This window comes from Fukomys damarensis, unplaced genomic scaffold, assembly GCF_012274545.1.
Source record: "Fukomys damarensis isolate Sample0158 unplaced genomic scaffold, DMR_v1.0_HiC HiC_scaffold_24, whole genome shotgun sequence".
Taxonomy (NCBI): domain Eukaryota; kingdom Metazoa; phylum Chordata; class Mammalia; order Rodentia; family Bathyergidae; genus Fukomys; species Fukomys damarensis.
Genome location: NW_022900936.1, coordinates 53,326,078 through 53,345,845, shown reverse-complemented (window position 1 = coordinate 53,345,845; position 19,768 = coordinate 53,326,078). Strand labels below are relative to the sequence as shown.

The 19,768-nt window shown below is 35.2% G+C and overlaps 1 protein-coding gene across 2 annotated transcripts in view; it reads right to left on the bottom strand.

The window, feature by feature from the left end:
• Nucleotides 1–12,778: 12,778 nt before the first annotated feature.
• The window catches only part of LOC104866315 (T-cell receptor-associated transmembrane adapter 1), a 48,794-nt gene continuing 41,804 nt past the window's right edge, over nt 12,779–19,768 (bottom strand). For both annotated transcript variants that reach the window (XM_033755898.1, XM_010630191.3), the window contains one exon: nt 12,779–13,252. In XM_033755898.1, coding sequence (XP_033611789.1) covers nt 12,995–13,252 — 258 coding nt within the window. In that variant the 3' untranslated portion in view covers nt 12,779–12,994. The remainder of the gene's footprint in view (nt 13,253–19,768) is intronic.

Below are 19,768 nucleotides of genomic sequence, written 5' to 3'. Positions count from 1 at the left end.
TTCTTCGACTGATACAAAAACAAAATCTTGAAATCCTTCCTTTACCTGTTCCATCTGCATATGAACTACTACTTGGCTCACACCTTAGAAAATAGAATCATGTCTCAACACTCATCAACCATAACCTCACAGACATTTTGGCAAAGAAGGTACTTTACTCCCTAAGAAGTTAAGAATCTATACAGTAGGTATCTAAGACTCTGATATCACTCAACTTCTACTTTTGAAATTAAACCGCACAAGCAGAAGGACTTTCCTCTAGGGTTTAATGATGGCATAAAAGTGACAAAGTTTCTTTGAAGCATATACTGGAGGGAACTTATAAGACCCCCTTGAGAGTTCTCGGGAGTGGGGGATTTCTGAGATGTCATGTCTCCACTACAGTGCTTTGTTGAACTCCCTTGGAAGTTTACAAAAACAGAGAGAAAATATCATACCAATTGCTGCCTAGCTTGACTGGTAAGGAACACAGTTCATAGTTGGTGTGGACTTGAGATTTTTGGTAAGAATTCTGTTCTTGGCCATACTCATAAAAAAATGTTCACAACACATGGGGTAAAATCAAGCTCATTTTTGAATCTCTCATTTTTTATGTAACATGATAAGTATATCCTAAATTTCAGTGACAAGAAGCTTTCAAAACACAGCAAAAATGCTGACAAAAATGATATTAAGCATATTTTCTTTCCTAGAAAATCTCTTTTGTATCCAACAGCTACTTGTTATTATATTGTTTGGTAGGCTTTCCCCCTGTATCTCGAGATGAAAGGAAAAAGCATTTTTAAATAAACCATGATAAAATTACTAAAGGCCAAAGAAACAGGAGGATGATTTAATATGGGTATATTTAATTTTGAATAAATAGGATCAATTTCAAATTTCACCAGAACCTTTGTTTTCTTTTCTTTTAAAAAGATTTTTTTCCTCATTGAGTTTATTGGTACTTTTTAGGTATACAGTACAGTTACATTCATCATTGGGATCTTGTACCTTTACACGACAGGTCTTGGTTCTCATTTTTTCCCTTACCCCTGCCATCTCTTTACCCCTTCCTCCCTTCCCTATTTACAAAAACTTTATTACCATTTTTTCACTTTCTCAGATTTTTTTCTTTTTCCTTATTTCCTTTCCCCTACTCTTCCCACTTCCCTTACACCTTTACCCCTTTTCTTCCTATTTCACTTTGTCAATTATACTATTAGGATCTTATGTTCAATTATAGTTTTTCACACCAAAGAAACTATTCTGTATTTACACATGTGCAACTTATTTATTTCACTTAAGATTATGACCTCAATATGCATCCACTTTCCTATGAATGAATCTAATTTCTCATTATTTATGGCTGAGTGGTATTCCATTTTATAGAAAAACCATATCTTCTTTATCCAGTCTCCAACTGATGGGCAATTACGCTGTTTCCAAGTTTTAGCTATTACAAACTGCACCATTATAAACATAGGTGTGTATACATCACTGTGATATGATTCTTTTAATTCCTTTGGAAAGATATCCAGCAGAGGGATGGCTGGGTCAAATGGAACCTCTAATCCTACTTCTTTGAGGTATCACCATATTGATTTCCACAGTGGTTGCACCATTCTGCACTCCCACCAACAATGGAGAAGGGTTCCTTTCTCCCCACAGCCCCCGCCAACATTTGTTATTGTGTGATTTCTTGATAGCACCCATTCTTTGTGGGGTGAGGTGGAATCTCAGTGTTGTTTTCATCTGCATCTCTTGAATGACCAGTGATGTGGAACATTTTTTCATATATTTTTTGATGCTTTTACTTTGAGAAACACCTGTTCATTTCAGATGCCCATTTTTGAATTGGGTCTTTATATTTGGGGGGCCGATTTTTTTTAGTTCTTTATATATTCTAGATAATAGTCCTTTGTCTGTGGAGCAGCTGGTAAAATTTTTTTTCCACATTGTAGGTTGTCTTTTAGTTCTGTTGATGGTTTCTTTTGCAGTGTAGAAGCTTTATAATAAGATGAGATCCCATTTGCTGATTCTTGGTTCTAGTTCCCATGCTACTGAGGATACAAGGTCAACACTCAAAAAACAATAGCCTTCTTGTACACAAATAACATACTCACTGAGAGAGAAATTAGGGAAACAATTCCTTTAATAAATGGTGTTGGAAAGACTGGATTTCAATCTGTCAAAGACTAGACCTTTGTCTTTCACCATGCACTAAACTAAAATCCAAGTGGATTAAAGATATAAATATTTTAAAAAAGACACTAAATTTGCTGGAAGATAAGTTAGGCAGAACTCATGAAGACAGAACCTTTGTTTTCTTCAGATTTCTCTTTTCCTATGGGACATGAGGTGAATTTTCAGGAAACATCTATTTAGTTTTCATGTACTCCAAAGTTTGCCCTTTGTTGGTGACACATCAGCAGGTGCTGTTCGGCAAAAGCCACATACAAATAGTTAAATTTTCTCTGCTCTTGTACCTCATAGAATATTTTTTTCTAATTGGCTAAGCTTTTAATTCTCATGATTAGAGTACAACATTACCTAAATTGAAAGGAAGTAGATTTAATAGTAGTTAGTATATCTGAACTAGATGAATTATCTGCTGATGAGAATAGAATGACAAGCAATTACCATGTTTTTTTATCTTTATTTACCCAAATTATCTTTACTTGCTTAATTATCTTAGATAGAAAATGAGGCCAATAAAAATTTCAAGAGAGAAATTTGCATCATTTTAGTGCAGCTAATGATAAACATCAGCCAAGGAAAATAACCAAGAAGCAATGCTACATTTAAAAAGTCAGTTTTATAATATCATTTTGCTAATATTTAGTGTACTTACTGTCAAAGCTATATGAACCATGGTGAATCTGGGGCAATCATTAATCAAAAGGTCTGAAAGGGCTCATGCCCTATATTTTTACTTTCCTCCTTCACTCAGACTTCCGTAACACATTGGGGCTATAAATTTCTGAGAAATTAAATGCCAAATTGCCCAGCCAGAGATTAATGTAGCTCTGTCAACTGCTGCTAAAGAAGGACCCGAGACTTCTTTGCCATAATGCGGCAACGCCCAGCAAAAGTGTCTGGACTGAATCTAGGCCTTCTTGAAGTAGATGCTGTGCCTTTCCTTTTCCATCATAAGTCTAGTGTCTAGAACTGTGCCTGCCTCACCATAGACAGATAATCAAGTTTGGTGAAAATAAATACATGTAGTAGGAATTAATTTCTTCCACTGCACATTGTAATACCCAGCCTTTTCTTCTGCTGTCTTCCAAAAAACAAAGTTTTATTTTACATATATATTCTAGTATAAAACTGGAGTTTGGAAAGCCACAGTGTTAAGGAGGCACATGCTGCATTCATTTCTGTAAGGGTAACCATGTTGATATAGGATAGTGTTTCTAAGTAGGCAGACAGCTCTAAATGTTTATATTTGCAGGTAGAAAATACTAAATATATGATTTTGCGTAAAATACTAGCCTCTCTCATTTTTTTTATTTACACCCTAAAAGCTAGCTTTTAACTAAGATAATATGAAGTCAAACAATTATCAGAAGCATTAATTCACCATTGTCATTTAATAGTAGATATGAATTGTTCTATCATGATCTAGTACAAGAAACTTTACACTGCTTCATTTGTGTTAATCAGATTATTTCTGGTGTAATGTCCTAACTTGGCAAATTTGCATGAGATGCAATTATGAGTATGTTTTAAGAGGCCCCTTTGGCTCCTTGAGAGAAGTCTTTTATGTTGACCAGAGGGTGAGTCCTGTCAATATACCTGGAGTCCTCCCCGAGGTTCTGCTGCGGAGATCTTTGCCCCTGCTCCCCATACATCTGTGCTTAAAGGCCCATCTTGATGGACATTTCACAAACAGCATCCAAGGTGAGGTACCATGTGTACCATGTGTAGGTGGGGTGCTCATATTTCCCCCTTATACATATCCACTGACATCCACTTTCTGCCCAAGGTGGGAAAAGAGGTTGTGTTTCCTCTTCTGTCTCTCCCATCCCACCCTTTCACTTCTTTGTCAAGATTCCCTTTTTCGTCTCTCAGCACCAACTTCTTTTTTCTTTGCCGTATATAATTCAACTCCCCAAAACACTGAAGACAAGGAGATTTCCTTGTTAGGAGGGAATGGAAATATTCATGAGTTTTGTAAACATGTCAAATTGCTTTCCGTGTATATACTGTATTACTCTTTTTACCAGCAGGACCTATTTCTGTAGCAAGATTTTAAAACTATAGACTCAGTTTCTTACCTGGTTTTCAGTGTTGTTTCTTTTTTATTACTTTTTTAACAAACTTCCAGGAAAATAAATTTTAGCAGGAATTCATCTGTTTCATCTAAATATTCATTGATTTTTGCATAAAATTATTAATAATATTCTTATTTTCTTTCTTAAATCTTTGCTGTATTTGCAAGCTTGGCTCCATTTCTCATTTCATTATTATTGACTTATGGGTGGTGTCTATTCTTGATTCATCTGCCTAGACACGATTTCTCAAACTTGAAGTGTTATGTGATTCTTTGCTGTGGGGGCTTGCTTGTGTTCTGTAGAATGGTTAGCAGCATTCCTACCCTCTACACATTCGGTGACATGCCATCTACCACAGAGTGTGTCTCTGGGCACAAGACGTATCCACCCACAGGTTGCCATTTATCCCCTGGGAAAGAGAGATGGTGGATGTAACTGTGCTGGGAGGGTGAGTGGAGACTGCCCTCAGTTTCTAACCATTGATCTAGAGGTTTGGCAATAGGATCAGTTTTCTTGAAAAATTAACTTCAGCATTTTTAAGTATGTCTTTCTTTTCAATTAGTTGTTCTTCTTTTGTTTATTTTTATATGTTGGCATTTTTTGCTTATTTCCTAACTTTTTTTTTTCAGTTTTAATTGAGTTTATTGGTACATTTTAGGGATACAGTACAGTTACATTCATTGCTGGGATCTTGTACCTCTACACGACAAGTTTTGGTTCTTATTTTTCCCCTTGTCCCTGTCCTCCCTTCACCCCCTTTTCCCCTCCCCATCTACAACCACTTTATTTCCATCTTTTCATTATCTCACATTTTTTTCTTTTCCCTTTTTACCTTTCCCCTACCTGTCCCACCTTCCCTACACCTTTAGCTCCTTTCTTCCCATTTCTCAATGTCAGTTATCTTATTAGGATCTTCTGTATTATTGCAGATTATTCACACCAGAGAAACTATTTGGTATTTACACATGTGTGCCTTATTTATTTCAGTTAGGAGTATATCTTTAATATGTATTCATTTATTCCTTTTAATGATTGATATTCAATGCATCTGTTGAAGTCTACACATTTCCAGAGTATCACTTAACTACGACCTACAAGTAAATGATATTATAATTTGCTTTTAACTATCAGTTTTAATTTAATTTTATTTGTTCATGGGTTAGTTAGAAATAGGTTTTTTTTAGCTCTCAAATTAATGCACTTTTACTTACCTTTTAAAAATTGATTTCTAATTTAATAGTCAAGGACTGTGTCCACATAGTTCTGACTCTTTTATGAGTCTTACATCTAATTTATGATTTAGAAGATCATCAGTAGTGTTCATAAATGTTCCATGTGTTCTTGAAAATAATGTCCAGTTGTTTAATATAGTCTATTATCTTAGTTCTCTTCAAATGTTTTTGTATCACACCATCCTGGGGTAAAGATGAGGCTCCTCCTGGTCACAAGATCTGACCTATGAGGCTGACAACCCCCAGCTCATTTTTAGCTATCCCTGGGATAAAGGAAATTAAAATTTGAACTGACTTCTAAACCTTTCACAGTATAATAGTTTGCAAGAGCATGGTAGGTTATGTTTTGCACTGAGTTGAATTGAGTCATTAATTGAACTTTATAAATATTCCAAAGACTTACTAATTTTTATTAATCCGTTAATTATAGGCCTTTGACCCTTAATTCCACAACAGGAACAGGTACAGGATGAGGAAGATGGATGAGTAAATTTCCCCCAAGTAGTTTCTGTCTGACTCTTGTCTCACACAGCCTTGGTATTGGCTTCATTGTTAAACTAGTAACAAGATGACTTGAACAGTTTTGGGTGTAACATTTGACACAAAGATGCTCAGCAGAGGGACAGAAACTGTCTTCCAATGGCTCTGTTATAGTGTTCCTAAACTGATTGTGTCCTTCCTTGATTTCTTTTCCTCATCTTGGGAAAGACTCAATTTCCCATGAAGCACATGGCTGAAGAAGGTCATGAAGTAAAACCATGACCCAAATCAGAGTGCTGATTTCTTGAAGGCAAGAAGGGCTTTCTACTGGTTGGTCACTGCACTAGAAGAATGACTAGTGCAGAGCAAGACATACAGAAATATCCGTGGGACAATGTCTTAGAGGGTCAGTTTTGAAAAATCAGCTCTTCACGTCTTGCATACTTTGCTGAACTTCTACATTGTATTGCCTCCTTTGCTTCTTATAATAGCTCTATAGGTAAATTTTAAAAGATATTATTCTTGATAAATTAGCTACAAGTCATAGACTTTATCTCTTTGTTAAAACAACAAAAAAAGTTGTAGCCATAAGCTTTAACTTTTTCCACCATGACTGAGAGAAAAGTCCAAATGAGATTTTTTCTGGTATGAGCTATTACTCTTCTAAGTATTTATATTCTTTGAAAACACTGAGGTATTGATTATAATAATGCTACCAGGTCAAGAAAGTTAACCGACCAGAATTGCAGATTTCCCGGGGTTATTGTTGAAGAGTAAGGCAACAATCTTTAAAGTCTCCAAAGTCTTTAAAAATCTATTCTTTCAATGACACTTCCAGGCACAAATTTATATTAACAGGGAATAGAGAGCAAGCTGGTAACAGCTATGAATATTCACACTGCTCTCCTTGTTGCACAGGAAACAAGACTGACATGCTTGTGAATGTTCTCAATTTAATACCTTATCAAATCAGACTATTTGAATTTATTTAATGATGCAGAAAGCTCTCTATATATTATAACTTCAGGCAAGAGGACATCTCTCCATTTCTTTTAGACTCCTTTTGTTAATTTGAAGACTTTCATTTTCTTTAAGGCCAGGCTCAGAAACTCCATTGCTTAGCATAAAAAGTTGAAAGCAGGCCTAAGATTTCATTTTTATTTTCAGAAATGTTGTAAGGCATGAATAAGATTTTACTCATTAATACTGAAAAGAGATACATATAGCATTAATCTTTCCCATTTTGATTTTGCAAATGAGAGATGTGTTATCACAAAAGTGGAAAAATTGACACAAACATATAAAAAAGGCATTAGTAAGCAAAAGAAAAGTATTTCTTTCTGAGATATTTGAGGATTAGAAATCTAGGGGGTGGGAACACATGGCGCTCCTGGCAGAGGGGTGATTTTCCCTGCTTTCCAAAGGCCCCTATAAGATGCTGCAGCTCTTTCCCCCTTCTCCATTTCTAATCTGTAGATAGAGCTGAACTATGCAGCCCACATGATTATACAACTTTGTTGGAATCTTGTCTTCTAGGATCTGCTGATGGTGAGTAAATTAGCTAGAAATGACAGGAAGTTGACAATTGAATATCCAGCAAGTGATATCTTCCACAATAATTTGATGGTAGGGCCAGGGATTTAGCTCAGCAGCAACACACCTGCCTGGCAAGCACAAGGTCCTGAGTTCAATCCCCAGGGCCCCCAAAAACAAACAAGCAAACAACAACAACAACAAATAATAACAGTAATAATTTGATGGGAAAATTTAGAGTGAATGAAGTAATCAAGAGATTAATTGTTGAAATTTTTGAAACAGATTAATATTTACTTAAAATATCTGAGAACATAATATTTTCTTCTTTTTTTCTTTTTATTGAGTTTATTGGTACATTTTAGGTATACAGTACAGTTACATTCATTGTTGGGATCTTGTATTTCTACACAACAGGTCTTGGTTCTCATTTTTTCCCCTTGTCCCTGCCCTCCCTTCATCTCCTCCTCCACTCCCCATTTACAAACACTTTATTTCCATCTTTTCATTTTCTCATATTTTTTTATTTTCCCTTATTCCCTCTCCCCTACCCTCCCCACTTTCCCTACATTTTTAGCCCTTTTCTTCCTATTTCACATTGTTAATTATCTCATTAGGATCTTGTGTACTTTTATAGTTTTTCACCAAAGAGTTTCACTAATATTTTCTTCTAAGAGATCTCCTTAAAGTACAATTTTTTTTGAATTTCTTCTGAACATGTGAATATAATATTAATTGTTTGCAAACTTAATTTTATGTATAATATGTTCTAAAAGTTAATGGAAAGAAAATAATTTTATGCATTTGTGATAAATTTTAATATTTATCTTACAGAAGACTGCTTTTATCTCTAGGAAAATTCTCAATGTTATAGAGCAATTTCAGTCCATGCAAAACACCAATAGATCTCAATTCTACCACTTCTAATTTTTGTGTGGTATCAGGTTAGTTAAACATTATCAGTCTTGGTTTCATCGAGATTAGGACAATTCCATGTTTCAGGGTGGCATGTGATTAAGTCAGATATGCAGGTGAGCACTTACTGCCATGTCTTGTGCTTAGAAAGATCTTAATAGACATAAGTTTTCATTGATAGTTTATTAGTTTAAGTAATTATAGAGTCTTAAACCTCATTTTCTCCCTTCTTGCCCTTTTTCTTTGTTTCTGTTCCATGTAATTGTGTGTCTTGCTTTCCAAGAATTTTATCTTATGGTATTTTATGGTATCCTTTTGGTTTTTGCCACTGTCCAGTCTATTGTAACTAGGTCAAAAATGAATTTATATTCTTGATTCAGGTACTAACCCATGATGCAAGCATCCCTGACTTTCTAGGTAGTAGGAACTTTGAATAAGTGGGTGGCTTTCCTCAGAAGAGGTTAAGGCAGTGACAAAACATTGTGCCCCTGTTTAATTTATACTTTCTCCCTTCTCTCGATTTTTATTTCCTCTTTTTTTCTGTCTTAATATAATCTGTTCTGTTAATCGAATGAAGACAAAACCTACTGTACCAGAAATAAGCCACTTAATAAATTATAAAACGAAATGAATCATTTTTCCTATTCTTGCTGAGTTGATCTGTTTGAGACTTCAAGACATTCTCAGACAAGCTCAAGCTTTTGGAATTCACCTGTTTTCTAGTCATAAATTTTCTTTTTAATTTCTTCTCTACATTTTTTTTCAGCTGAAATTGGAAGGTTTAAAAAATATTCCTGCTGGAGCATAGGCCCTGAGAACTGCCACAATTAAAGCATACCTAGTCCTTCATCATTACATGCTGGTCAGTAATTCATAGCTTATTATTATTTGGAATCATAGTTATATCTTATAGATTTACACTGCATTGAACTAAAAATATGTTGTAAACTCATACTAAGCTGCTATGAGTATTTCGGACTTTTGATTCTGGTCAAGATGAAGTAACACCTGGGACTTACCCATCCATCTGGATATACTCTCCTACCTAAAACAGCTAAAAACCACACAAAATGTATGAAACAATGGAACTCAAGTTATTGAGCATCAAGCAACGAAGGACAGTGGTCCCTAAAAGGTGAGAAATAAATAAGATGAACCATACTATTGCCGTATTGTATGTATGTCTGTAGAAAGTTTCCAGGCCTTGGCACAGGTAGAGGGAGCCCAGGAGTAGTCCACTGGTCTCTACCTACGGAAATGGAAGTACAGGTCTAGAGAGACAAAGAAGAAAGAGTAGTAGACAGCAGAAAGCTTGCATGAGAGAGGAAACAACAGAGACACACAGAGGGCACCCCTCAGGTTCTCAGCTGAATGTAAATCAGTGCGTGCAAGAAGCAAAACCACCCAAACTTGGGGAAAGATCCCCCTGAAAAAGATAGAGAAATAGCATAGCAGCACACACGCAATGATGAGATTTCCAACAGCCAGAATAGAAAACCTTGTAATTCGTTAGTATTGGAGTTAATTAATAAAAAGAGTCTTACCTCAGTAGTAAGCTAAAAAAATCAAATTGTGTCCAAATAACGAGACACTGTCAAAGGTCAAAATTTTTATGGGAATACACAAATATTAATCACCTAAAAAGTAAAATTCACAATACCTTTGTCAGTCAAAAATTAGTAGCATTAAAAGAAGCAGAAAAATAAAATCCATAATGGGGAAATAAATGTCAAAAATCAGAATGTCAAAAGTTATATAATTCATTATAAAAGTATTTACATAATTGTTATAACTATATTTCATATGTTCAAGTTAAGAAGAAAGATTAACTTGGATTAGAGGTTCCATTTGACCCAGCTATCCCTCTGCAGGGTATCTTTCCAAAAGAATTAAAAGAATCATACTACAGTGATATATGCACACCCATGTTTATAGTGGCACAGTTTGTGATAGCTAAAACAGCCTAGTTGCTCATCAGTTCGAGAGTGGATAAAGAAGATGTGGTTTTTCTATGCAATGGAGTAGTACTCAGCCATAAAGAATGAGAAACTAGAGTCATTAATAGGAAAATGAATGCATATTGAGGCCATACTCAAGTGAAATAAATAGATAAGTGTAAATACCGAATAGTTTCTCTGGTGTGAAAAACTAAAAGTGTAAATAAGATGCAGATTGTATAACTGATAATATGAAATAGGAAGAAAAGGGCTAAAGGTGTAGGAAAAGTGGGAAGGATGGGGGAAAGGAAATAAAGGAAAGAAGAAATATGAGAAAAGGAAAAAGTGGAAATAAAGTCTGTAAATAGGGAAGGGTGGAGAGGGTGAAGGGAGGGCAGAGGTATGGGAAAAAATTAGAACCAAGATCTGTCATTTAAAGGTACAAGATCCCAATGATGAATGTAACTGCAAGTTATACTTAAAAAGTACCAATAAACTCAATGAAAAAAATGAAGAAAGATTAAGTATGTTTGATAAAGACATGAACAAGAGGATAAATTGAGATTTTAAAAATACCTCATCTAAGACTAATATACCAATATTAGTCATTTTAGTAGAGTAAAATTAGGTGAATTTGAAAATCCAGACATATATAGTCAAAATTAAATACAAAAAAAATGGAAATAAAATAGGTTAGAGAAATGTGGGTTAATTTGAAAGTCACTGAATAAAAAGGAGGTAGGGCACAGAAAAATATTTTTTAAAATACTGATCATTTTTTTTGTATGTTAGATGAAACTGTGAATACAGATCCAAACTAATCACCAAATTCCTATTTGAAGGCATGTGAAACTCACATACACACACAAACACACATGAACACACACACACACACACACACACACATATCCCAAAACACATTATAATAAAATAAAAACCAGTGGTGAGGGAAATTTTAAGATAATCAGAGTAAAATAATATATAATACCCAGAGAGGCACAGATAAGTTTGATAGTGGATTCTTCATCTGAAACAATGCAAGTGGAGTAGTATCTTTGTTACTCAAAGAAATATTATTGTATTGTCAGATCAACCCTTATTTTTTAATCCAATGTAAATATCTTTCACAAATGAACACAATTTTTTCAGATGCAAATGAAAACAATTTTTTTCCTGAAAGAATTCATCACCACTTGACCTGAGCTACAATAAATATATTAAGGAATTCTTCTAATCACGAAGATAATGATACTAGACAGAAACCTCCACCTAACAAAAGTTTGTAGTTATAAAACTTCTACCTACGTAGATGACTGTGAAGATACTTTTCAGTATTATTTTAATCTAGATATTTGATTATCTACAATAACCATATGTAAAATATAAAATCCATAGCACTTGGCCAGAAAAGAAGAAATATAATCACAATATTTAAAGGTTCCTATAAGCAAAGTACCATGTCATTTGAATAGAGATTGTGATAATATTAAAGATGTACATTAGAAACCTTGATAAATTATTTTTTCTCAATGGAAAAAAAGACTTTTTAAAAATAACTTTTTAGAAGACAACTTTAGAGCATTTTTTTTAGAATTTAGAGTGCATGCATATTTTGGTCTAACTCTTGATCTTTCAGAAATCTTACCAACACAGACTCTTAATATGAGCACCTTTTAATACAGAAGTCCATTTTTTAGCCAATCAGTTTAACAAATAGGCATGTGGAGAAACCTTCCCAATACAGCATATTTGTAAAAAAGAAAAATAAAACAAGTTGTAGATAAGCTTAGTACCTTTCAAAATTATTTAAATAAATTATGATTTAGTCATTAATGGGATGTCATGCAGACAACAAAGTTATGACATATAACTGTATTGTAATATAGTTCTATATAATAGTGAAAATAATTCCACAATACATTGTTAAATGAAGACAATTTAAATTATATGTATAAAATAATCCTTTCTCTCTTAAAAAAAATAGAAATGATGCATCTTGGGCCTGCCCAGTAAAATGACTACAAATATTTATATATAGCTGCTTTTACTGATTATATGTGGCTAGAGAGATTTCTAATTTCTTTTTGATTCCAAGGAACCTGGGTTAATTATACAATGATTTTAAAAGGAATTAGGTAATGTGCATTTGCATAAAATATTTCTTAAGAAGATTATGCCACTTCTTTTAGCTATGTATTTTAATATCTTCTACATCTTTCAATCAAAATTTCTTATAATTAAGGAGTGTTTCACAAAGACAAATGAGGAAAGATTTTTAAAAAATTATTGGTTTTATTTTCTTTCAACATGTTACAGAATATATTTAAGCATTAAAGTACTTTTTATTTTTATTTATCTACTAGGTATTATTATGAAGCTTTGAATTGGTATAAAGCTTAACTTGTGAACTGCATTTTATTTTCCATTTATTACTTTGGTACTGTTTGATGAATTCATAAAACCTATTTTAAAGGCATTGCATTTAGTGTGTATGGATGACCTTCAAATAAGAGGTCAGACATCATCCCATTCACAAATGATCAGATCATCACCTTGCCAGGTCATTCTGTGTCATGTGGGGATCTTGCTTTTTAAACAATCATCTCTAATAACAGCATTATCGATGAGCTAAGTCATAGCCCTGCTACTCCATAGGTTCTCTCTTAGCACGAATCAACCCAAAGAGCCTGATGGGATCATCATGAATGTTTTCCTCTATTGCCTGGATTTCTGGTAAGGAACTCTCTACCAAATTGGATTTAGCCATGCTGTCATCCATTGCATACAAGTGCTTCTCTCTCTCCTTGTCTGACAAATGAGTATTCTGTTTCCTGGGTTTTCTGTGCTTCCCCTTGAAGCTATGATCAAGTGAAGCATAGCACATCTGCACTTCAGCAGAAACCTGAAAAGAAAGGCTAGTTAATTTTTCATCGTCACTCAGTTCTGTAACTTTCATGATGTCTACAAATTTCCCTGGCTTAAGAAAAATAAATAAATTGTTTTCTGGCTCCAGCTACCTTGTTTTGCCAAATTTGTTAGTTGGATGATGAAATGAAAATCAATAATCAACTTAAGGCTTTTGAGTTGCAAAAGAATGTTTTAAGATGAAATTTTTCCTGGATTTTTATTTATTTCTTACAACCAAAGTGCACATGAAGCTAGTCACAGTGTTTGTTATGGTTTAGATAAAAAAGTGTCCCCCAAAGTCTCATGTGTTAAGAAGTGGGACTTTTGTAAGGTGATTGATCATCAGGGTGCTATCCACATCAATGGATAAATATATTGATAAATCTATAGCTGAATGTACTGTTAGAAGTTGGGGCCTGCTTAAAAAATGAGGATTACTTTTGGGGGGTGACTCAGAATGGTATGTCTCCTTCTCCAGCTCCTGCCTTTGCTCCCCGCTTCCTAACCACAATGAAGCTTTCCTCTGCCTGACCCTTCCTTCAATTATGCCTTTCCTGTCCTACAGCCAGCCAACTATGTATAAAGACCTCTGAAGTCTGTGAGCCAAAGAAACTTCTCCTCTTTAAGTTGTAGATGTTTATTACTGTTTTCTCAGTGATGAGAAAATGACCAAGATAGATTTTGGTGTCAGAGAAGTGGGTGGCCATGACTAAACCAGACCATGTGGTTTAGAGCCTTTATAACTGGCTTATAGGAAGAGTTTGGAAAGGTTTGGAAATGCTGGCTTGAGAATCCTTAGAATGCTTAATCTGACCTTGATGGGAGATTCTGATCAGACCTTAGAAACCCAAATGTTGATAGAAATGTGCACAATAAAGGCCAGGCTCAGGAGGTTTTACTTTGGAACAAGATTTCCATTGGCAGTTGGGCCCAAGGCCATGTGTGTTATGCTCTGGCAGAAAATTTGTCTTCATTTTTCCATATGTTGAGGCTTTGAGGGAGACTAAGATTAAGGCTAGAAGGCTACTTAATCAGGTGGGGAAAACTTCAAAGCATACCGTATTTAAACTGTGGTGTAGATACTGCTTGCTGCTTTTAACCAGATTCATAGTGAGAATCAGGAGCAAATGTTAGAGCCAAAGATGTAAGAAGTGTGCAGTTTTAACAGAAATAAAGTGCCTATAAATTGTGGCCATAGAAAGCAAGTTTGCCAAAGAGCTCAGCATTAAAAAGGAGCTAAGTACTTCATATCAGGACCATAGGAAAGATGTCTTGAGTGCATCTCAGGAATCAGCAACATCCCACATTTTACTGGCTCAAAGGTGTGAAAGAATAAAAGCAAACTACCTTGAAACTCTTCGCTTTAGGAAGAGAGCCCCATGGCACCTTGCTGGAGAATGATCACCTAGAGAATTATTTCTCTGGGACTTAATTCATAGTGCTCAGCCATCAGAGGCTGTTGCAGCCATCATCCAAAGGGGGCCCCAGGACTGCTCAAGCTGATGCAGACATTAGCACAATGCATGTGGTTCTGGTTTTTCAGGTATGTAGAATGCAAGAGTTATGGATGCTTTTACCCAAATTTAAGCAGAAAGTCTTGGAGAGGAGACAGGATCCCCCTAACAGAGCAATGCATAAAGCTGTGAGGGTGAAAGTGAAAGTGCAGTGAAGTCTCCAGGAAGTTGGAGAAACTGGGAATGTGGAATATCTACTGAGGAAAGCCACAGGCAATGAGCAAGGTGAGCCCAAGGCAGAGGCCATGAGATTTGCAACCAGCAACACCATAGTGGTGGGGCTGCCCAAGCCCTTTGGAGCACATATTTCACCACAGCTTGCCTTTGGTATTAGACATGGAACCAAAATAACTTTTACATTAAGAGAGAATTCAGTGTCTTCCATGTTGAGTGTTAGTCTTACTCTTGTTCCCTTCCTTTCTATTCTCCTATTTTCTTTTTGAAAGGGGAATGTTTACCCTGTGCCATTGTATGTTGTCAGCATTGAACTTTCTATTTGATTTTTATAGGGCCTCGCAGCTAAGAATATGCCTTGAGTCTCAGAGGAGACCTTGCACTTGGACTTTTGTAAGTGCTGGAACTGTTAAGATTCTGATAACTCTTAGAGATAGACTAAAATAAATTTTGCATTAAGAGATAAATATGAGTCTTTAGGAGGTGAGGGTTGGAAGGTTATGGTTTAGATAAAAAATGTCCACTAAGAAACCTCATTTGTTCAGAAATGGGGCTTTTGGAAGGTGATAGGATAATAGGGGTGTTATACTAACCAGTGGATTAATCATAAATTCATAGCAGAATGTACTGTTAGAAGGTGGAGCCAAGTTTAAAAAGACAGGTTATTAGTGCTGTGACCTGGAAGAACAAATCTCCCTGCCTGGCTTCCCTCTTCTATCTCCAGACAGTTTTCCTCCACCTGACCCGTTCACAATGCTCTTCCTTCCTTCCTTCCTTCCTTCCTTCCTTGGAGCCAATCCACTATGGAGTCACTCTGGATTGAGTTCTCTAAAAATTATGGCCAAAATAAACTTCTCCTATGTGTCTCAGTGATGAAAAAATGACAAAGGCCATTGTACCTGCCTTTAATCCCAGCACAGTGGGAGTCTAAGGCAAGAAGATCATAAGTTTGAGTCCAACATGAGAAACTTAGCAACCTAGTAAAACTTTGTCTCAAAACTTAAAAATAAAAAAGGCCTGTACTTCAGAGAGAAGGCCCTGGGTTCAATTTCTTTACTGAAAAATAGATAATAAGTAGAAGATAGATAGATAGACAGATAGAAATAATATTTTAGACTGACTCCCACCTGGTCCCTACCTAACTTTACTTCAGGTAGTTTTTGCCATATATTGTTCTTACCAGTTTGTGGAAGACCACTTTATTGTTAATACCTGTCAGGCTGTAATCAGTTCAGGATATAAAGAGTTAATCCTGAAACTGGCTTGCTTATAGAAGTGAGTCTGGCTAAAACCTACATGCCAAGGTCAGAGTGACTCTTGCCCAGATTCCATCCCCAGAGTTAAAACTGTCTTTACTAAAATGAAAAGATTAGTCACAACCTACATATTGTCTGTTCTGTTCCTAAATCAATTTTTTAATTTTCTCATATTTTTTCTTTTCCCTTATTACCTTTCCCCTACCCTTCCGACTTTCCCTACACCTTTAGCCCTTCTCTTCCTATTTCACACTGTCAATTATCTCATTAGGATCTTATGTACTATTATAGTTTTTCATACCAGAGAAACTTTTTGGTATTTACACATGTGTCACTTATTTATTTCACTTAGGTTTGTAAATGGGGAGGGGAAGAGGGGGTGAAGGGAGGGCAGGGACAAAGGGAAAAATGAGAACCAAGACCTGTTGTGTAAAGGTACAAGATCCCAGTAATGAATGTAACTGTACTGTATACCTAAAATGTACCAATAAAATCAATTAAAAAAAAAAAAAGAATGCTTTGGGCTGGGGATTTATCTCAGTAGTTCCGCTGCCTGACTTGCAAAAGTGCAAGGTCCCAAGTTCAATCCCCAGTACCAAAAAAAAAAAAAAAAAGATAAAGAATGCTTTGTCTTTTCCTTTACAGGCCTTGCCGGCAACAGCAATGCATCCATAGCAACTCCATGTAGTCTGTTCACATAGCCTCTTAACCCCAATCTAACTATTATGTCACTGATAAATATCAGTAGCTCTGGGTGTTCAAGGATTTTGCTTTTTCAAGCCTCTGACTGCTCAAGCCTGGCCATCCCAGTCTCCCCATATCTGTCTCTAACTCTATCAACATGTCTTTCTTCTAGCCATGCATCATATCACTGAACAGGAGACTGGAACCTGCTGTGTCAGGGTCTAATCCACTTAAGTGGGAACAAGCATGGTAGAAAGGAATTTAACAAATCACAAGATCTACTTTGCACATTCTTATTCGTTGATCATTTACTGGTACGTATAAAAGTTCTCATTTTCCTCCCTACATTTTTATGTGTAAGGTAGATGAAAATAACTGTATCCACTCTGAGATAGTCTGGTGGTCCCCTCTAGCCTGCAGATGGGTCAACACCAGAATAAGAGACTAGTGCAACTTGGTGGGGAGAAATAGGCTAAAGCCAAAACCTTAAATTGGGTGTTGCGAAGCCTAAGATTGAATCCCAACTCTACCATACACTGATCAAGGGTCCTTTGGTAACTTTTAAAGACTAAATCAAGCTTCAATTTTCTTACTATCAAAATTAAAGTAGTATTGTTATGAGTAATAAATAGAGATAATGTATATGGAATCTACTAACTACTATCTAAAACTAATGTGGTAATGTGCTCATTAGGAGTTGTGGGCTAAAATTTAAACACAGCCATTAAACAAATCAAATAGTTCTGTATTCAGGATTTACCTTTAAGACTAAGCCAAAATTGTAACAACTTCTGGGACTTAGGGGTGAGGAAATAACATTTGTATTAACAAAACCTTAAATGTAGGGATGAGTATCTCCCTGCTAGTACTCATTTTCATTCTAAGAGCAGAATGTCATGCTTTATATCAGACAGAAGAGATTGTTTCTTAGTCTGATTATTATTCATAGTATGATGATTATTCGTAAAATAATCATAACTGAAAATTGTAATCACTGCTGAAATGACATCTTTGCTCTTATTTCTTCCCTGCACCATTTTTCCATATAATGTCTTCAAATTATCTTTGTAAGGCATAACTTTATATTTCATTTTGTCCTTAGTTCATCAACTAAAGTCTGAATTTTATATCCTGAGTTTCAAGGTTTTCCATTTTTATTACCATGACTTTCTTACGTAAACTATGTTCCAGGCAAACGGGACAATTCAGTTTCCTGTGCATCCCTGTGCTGTCATCTGCTTTGCCTCTGCCCAGGCAGATAAAACAAAACAAAACAAAAAAATGTTACCAAGGTGTGAAAGACACTGAATGACACAAAGGCTCATTTTTGGTCTGTCTGGCACGACTCATTTTATTTCAAAGTTTCCTGATTGACTTTTTCTCTTTGAGAGTAGACTGAAATACTAAAATTACAATCTCTGAACCATACACATCATTTTCAAAGGACAAGGGGATTACTTATGTTTTTTCTCACACTTCCACCCTTTAGCTTTGTGTATAATATTGTAGATTTCTTATACCTTTGTGATGGGCCAGAGTTACAAAGTATGGTAGTAGCATATTGAGCAGATCATGATTATTCTAATGAAATGAACTGAGTACATATAAAGAGATTATTTCTAATACATAAAATTAAATTTATAAGAAGAATGTAATACAATAAAGACCAATTTTCTGAGTAGGACCATATCTTTAAGTGTATAATTTATAAAAGAGCTGGCTTAAAGACATTATAAGGCTTTGCATAATTTCCACTTGAGTAAATTCCAAATGCAGCTCAAAGCTGGCCTGCAAAATTCCTATGTACTCAGTAGAAATTTCTATTTAGAATTCTCAGTACTTTTATAATTAGTGCTGTGAATCTCTGTATTTTACATGGTGTGGTTATATGTTAACCTTTTAAAAGAAGTTTTCCTTTACTCTCATGGGTTTAGCAGATCATACTGTACCATGTAGTTTTCATATTTTTCATCTAAAATATATTTTACAATTAATTGAACATCAGATGACATATTTGGTGAATTTATATTTTTCTCAAACCTCTTCACATCTTGATTTTTTAGAAATTTCAAGAAATCTGATTACTTAGGGGATTCATATGAAAACAAAGATTACCTTAATGAGAAGTTCCAAGATGTGACCCATTTCAGGCGAGAGAATGCTTTCTATTAGATAGATCTAAGTTTGGATTCTTTCTCCTTACTTAGTATTTGGGTAGTCTAGAAAAGATTGGCATCCTTCATCCCATTTGTAAAATAGAAATAACAATGCTGCCTCCTTCATAGAAACATAAGGAGATAATGCATACACAATATACAGCACGAGGTCTGACAAAGAACAAATGCTTAAAAAATGCTGTCCCTGTTATTATTGCTTGGTAGTAATGAGGATATAAGTAAGAGACAAGTTTGAGAGAAAAGAAAGAGGACTTTCTTTCTTTTTTTCTCATTGAGTTTATTGGTACATTTTAGGTAGACAGTACAGTTATATTCATCATTGGGATCCTGTACCTTTACATGACAGGTCTCGGTTCTCATTTTTCCCCTTGTCCCTGCCCTCCCTCCACCCCCTCCTCCCTTACCTATTTACAAACACTTTATTTCCATTTTTTCATTTTCTCATATTTTTTCTTTTCCCTTATTTCCTTTCCCCTACCCTTCCTACTTCCCGTACACCTTTAGCCCTTTTCTTCCTATTTCACATTGTCAATTATATCATTAGGATCTTATGTACCAATATAGTTTTTCACACAAGAAAAATTATTGGGTATGTAAATAAGAAAGAAGACTTTCAACATAAATTTATGGCCTTTCAGGAGCACATGGGGCTGAGAATTTTCAATGGTATTTTTTCTGTGCATGTTTTTTTTTTTTTTTTTTTTTT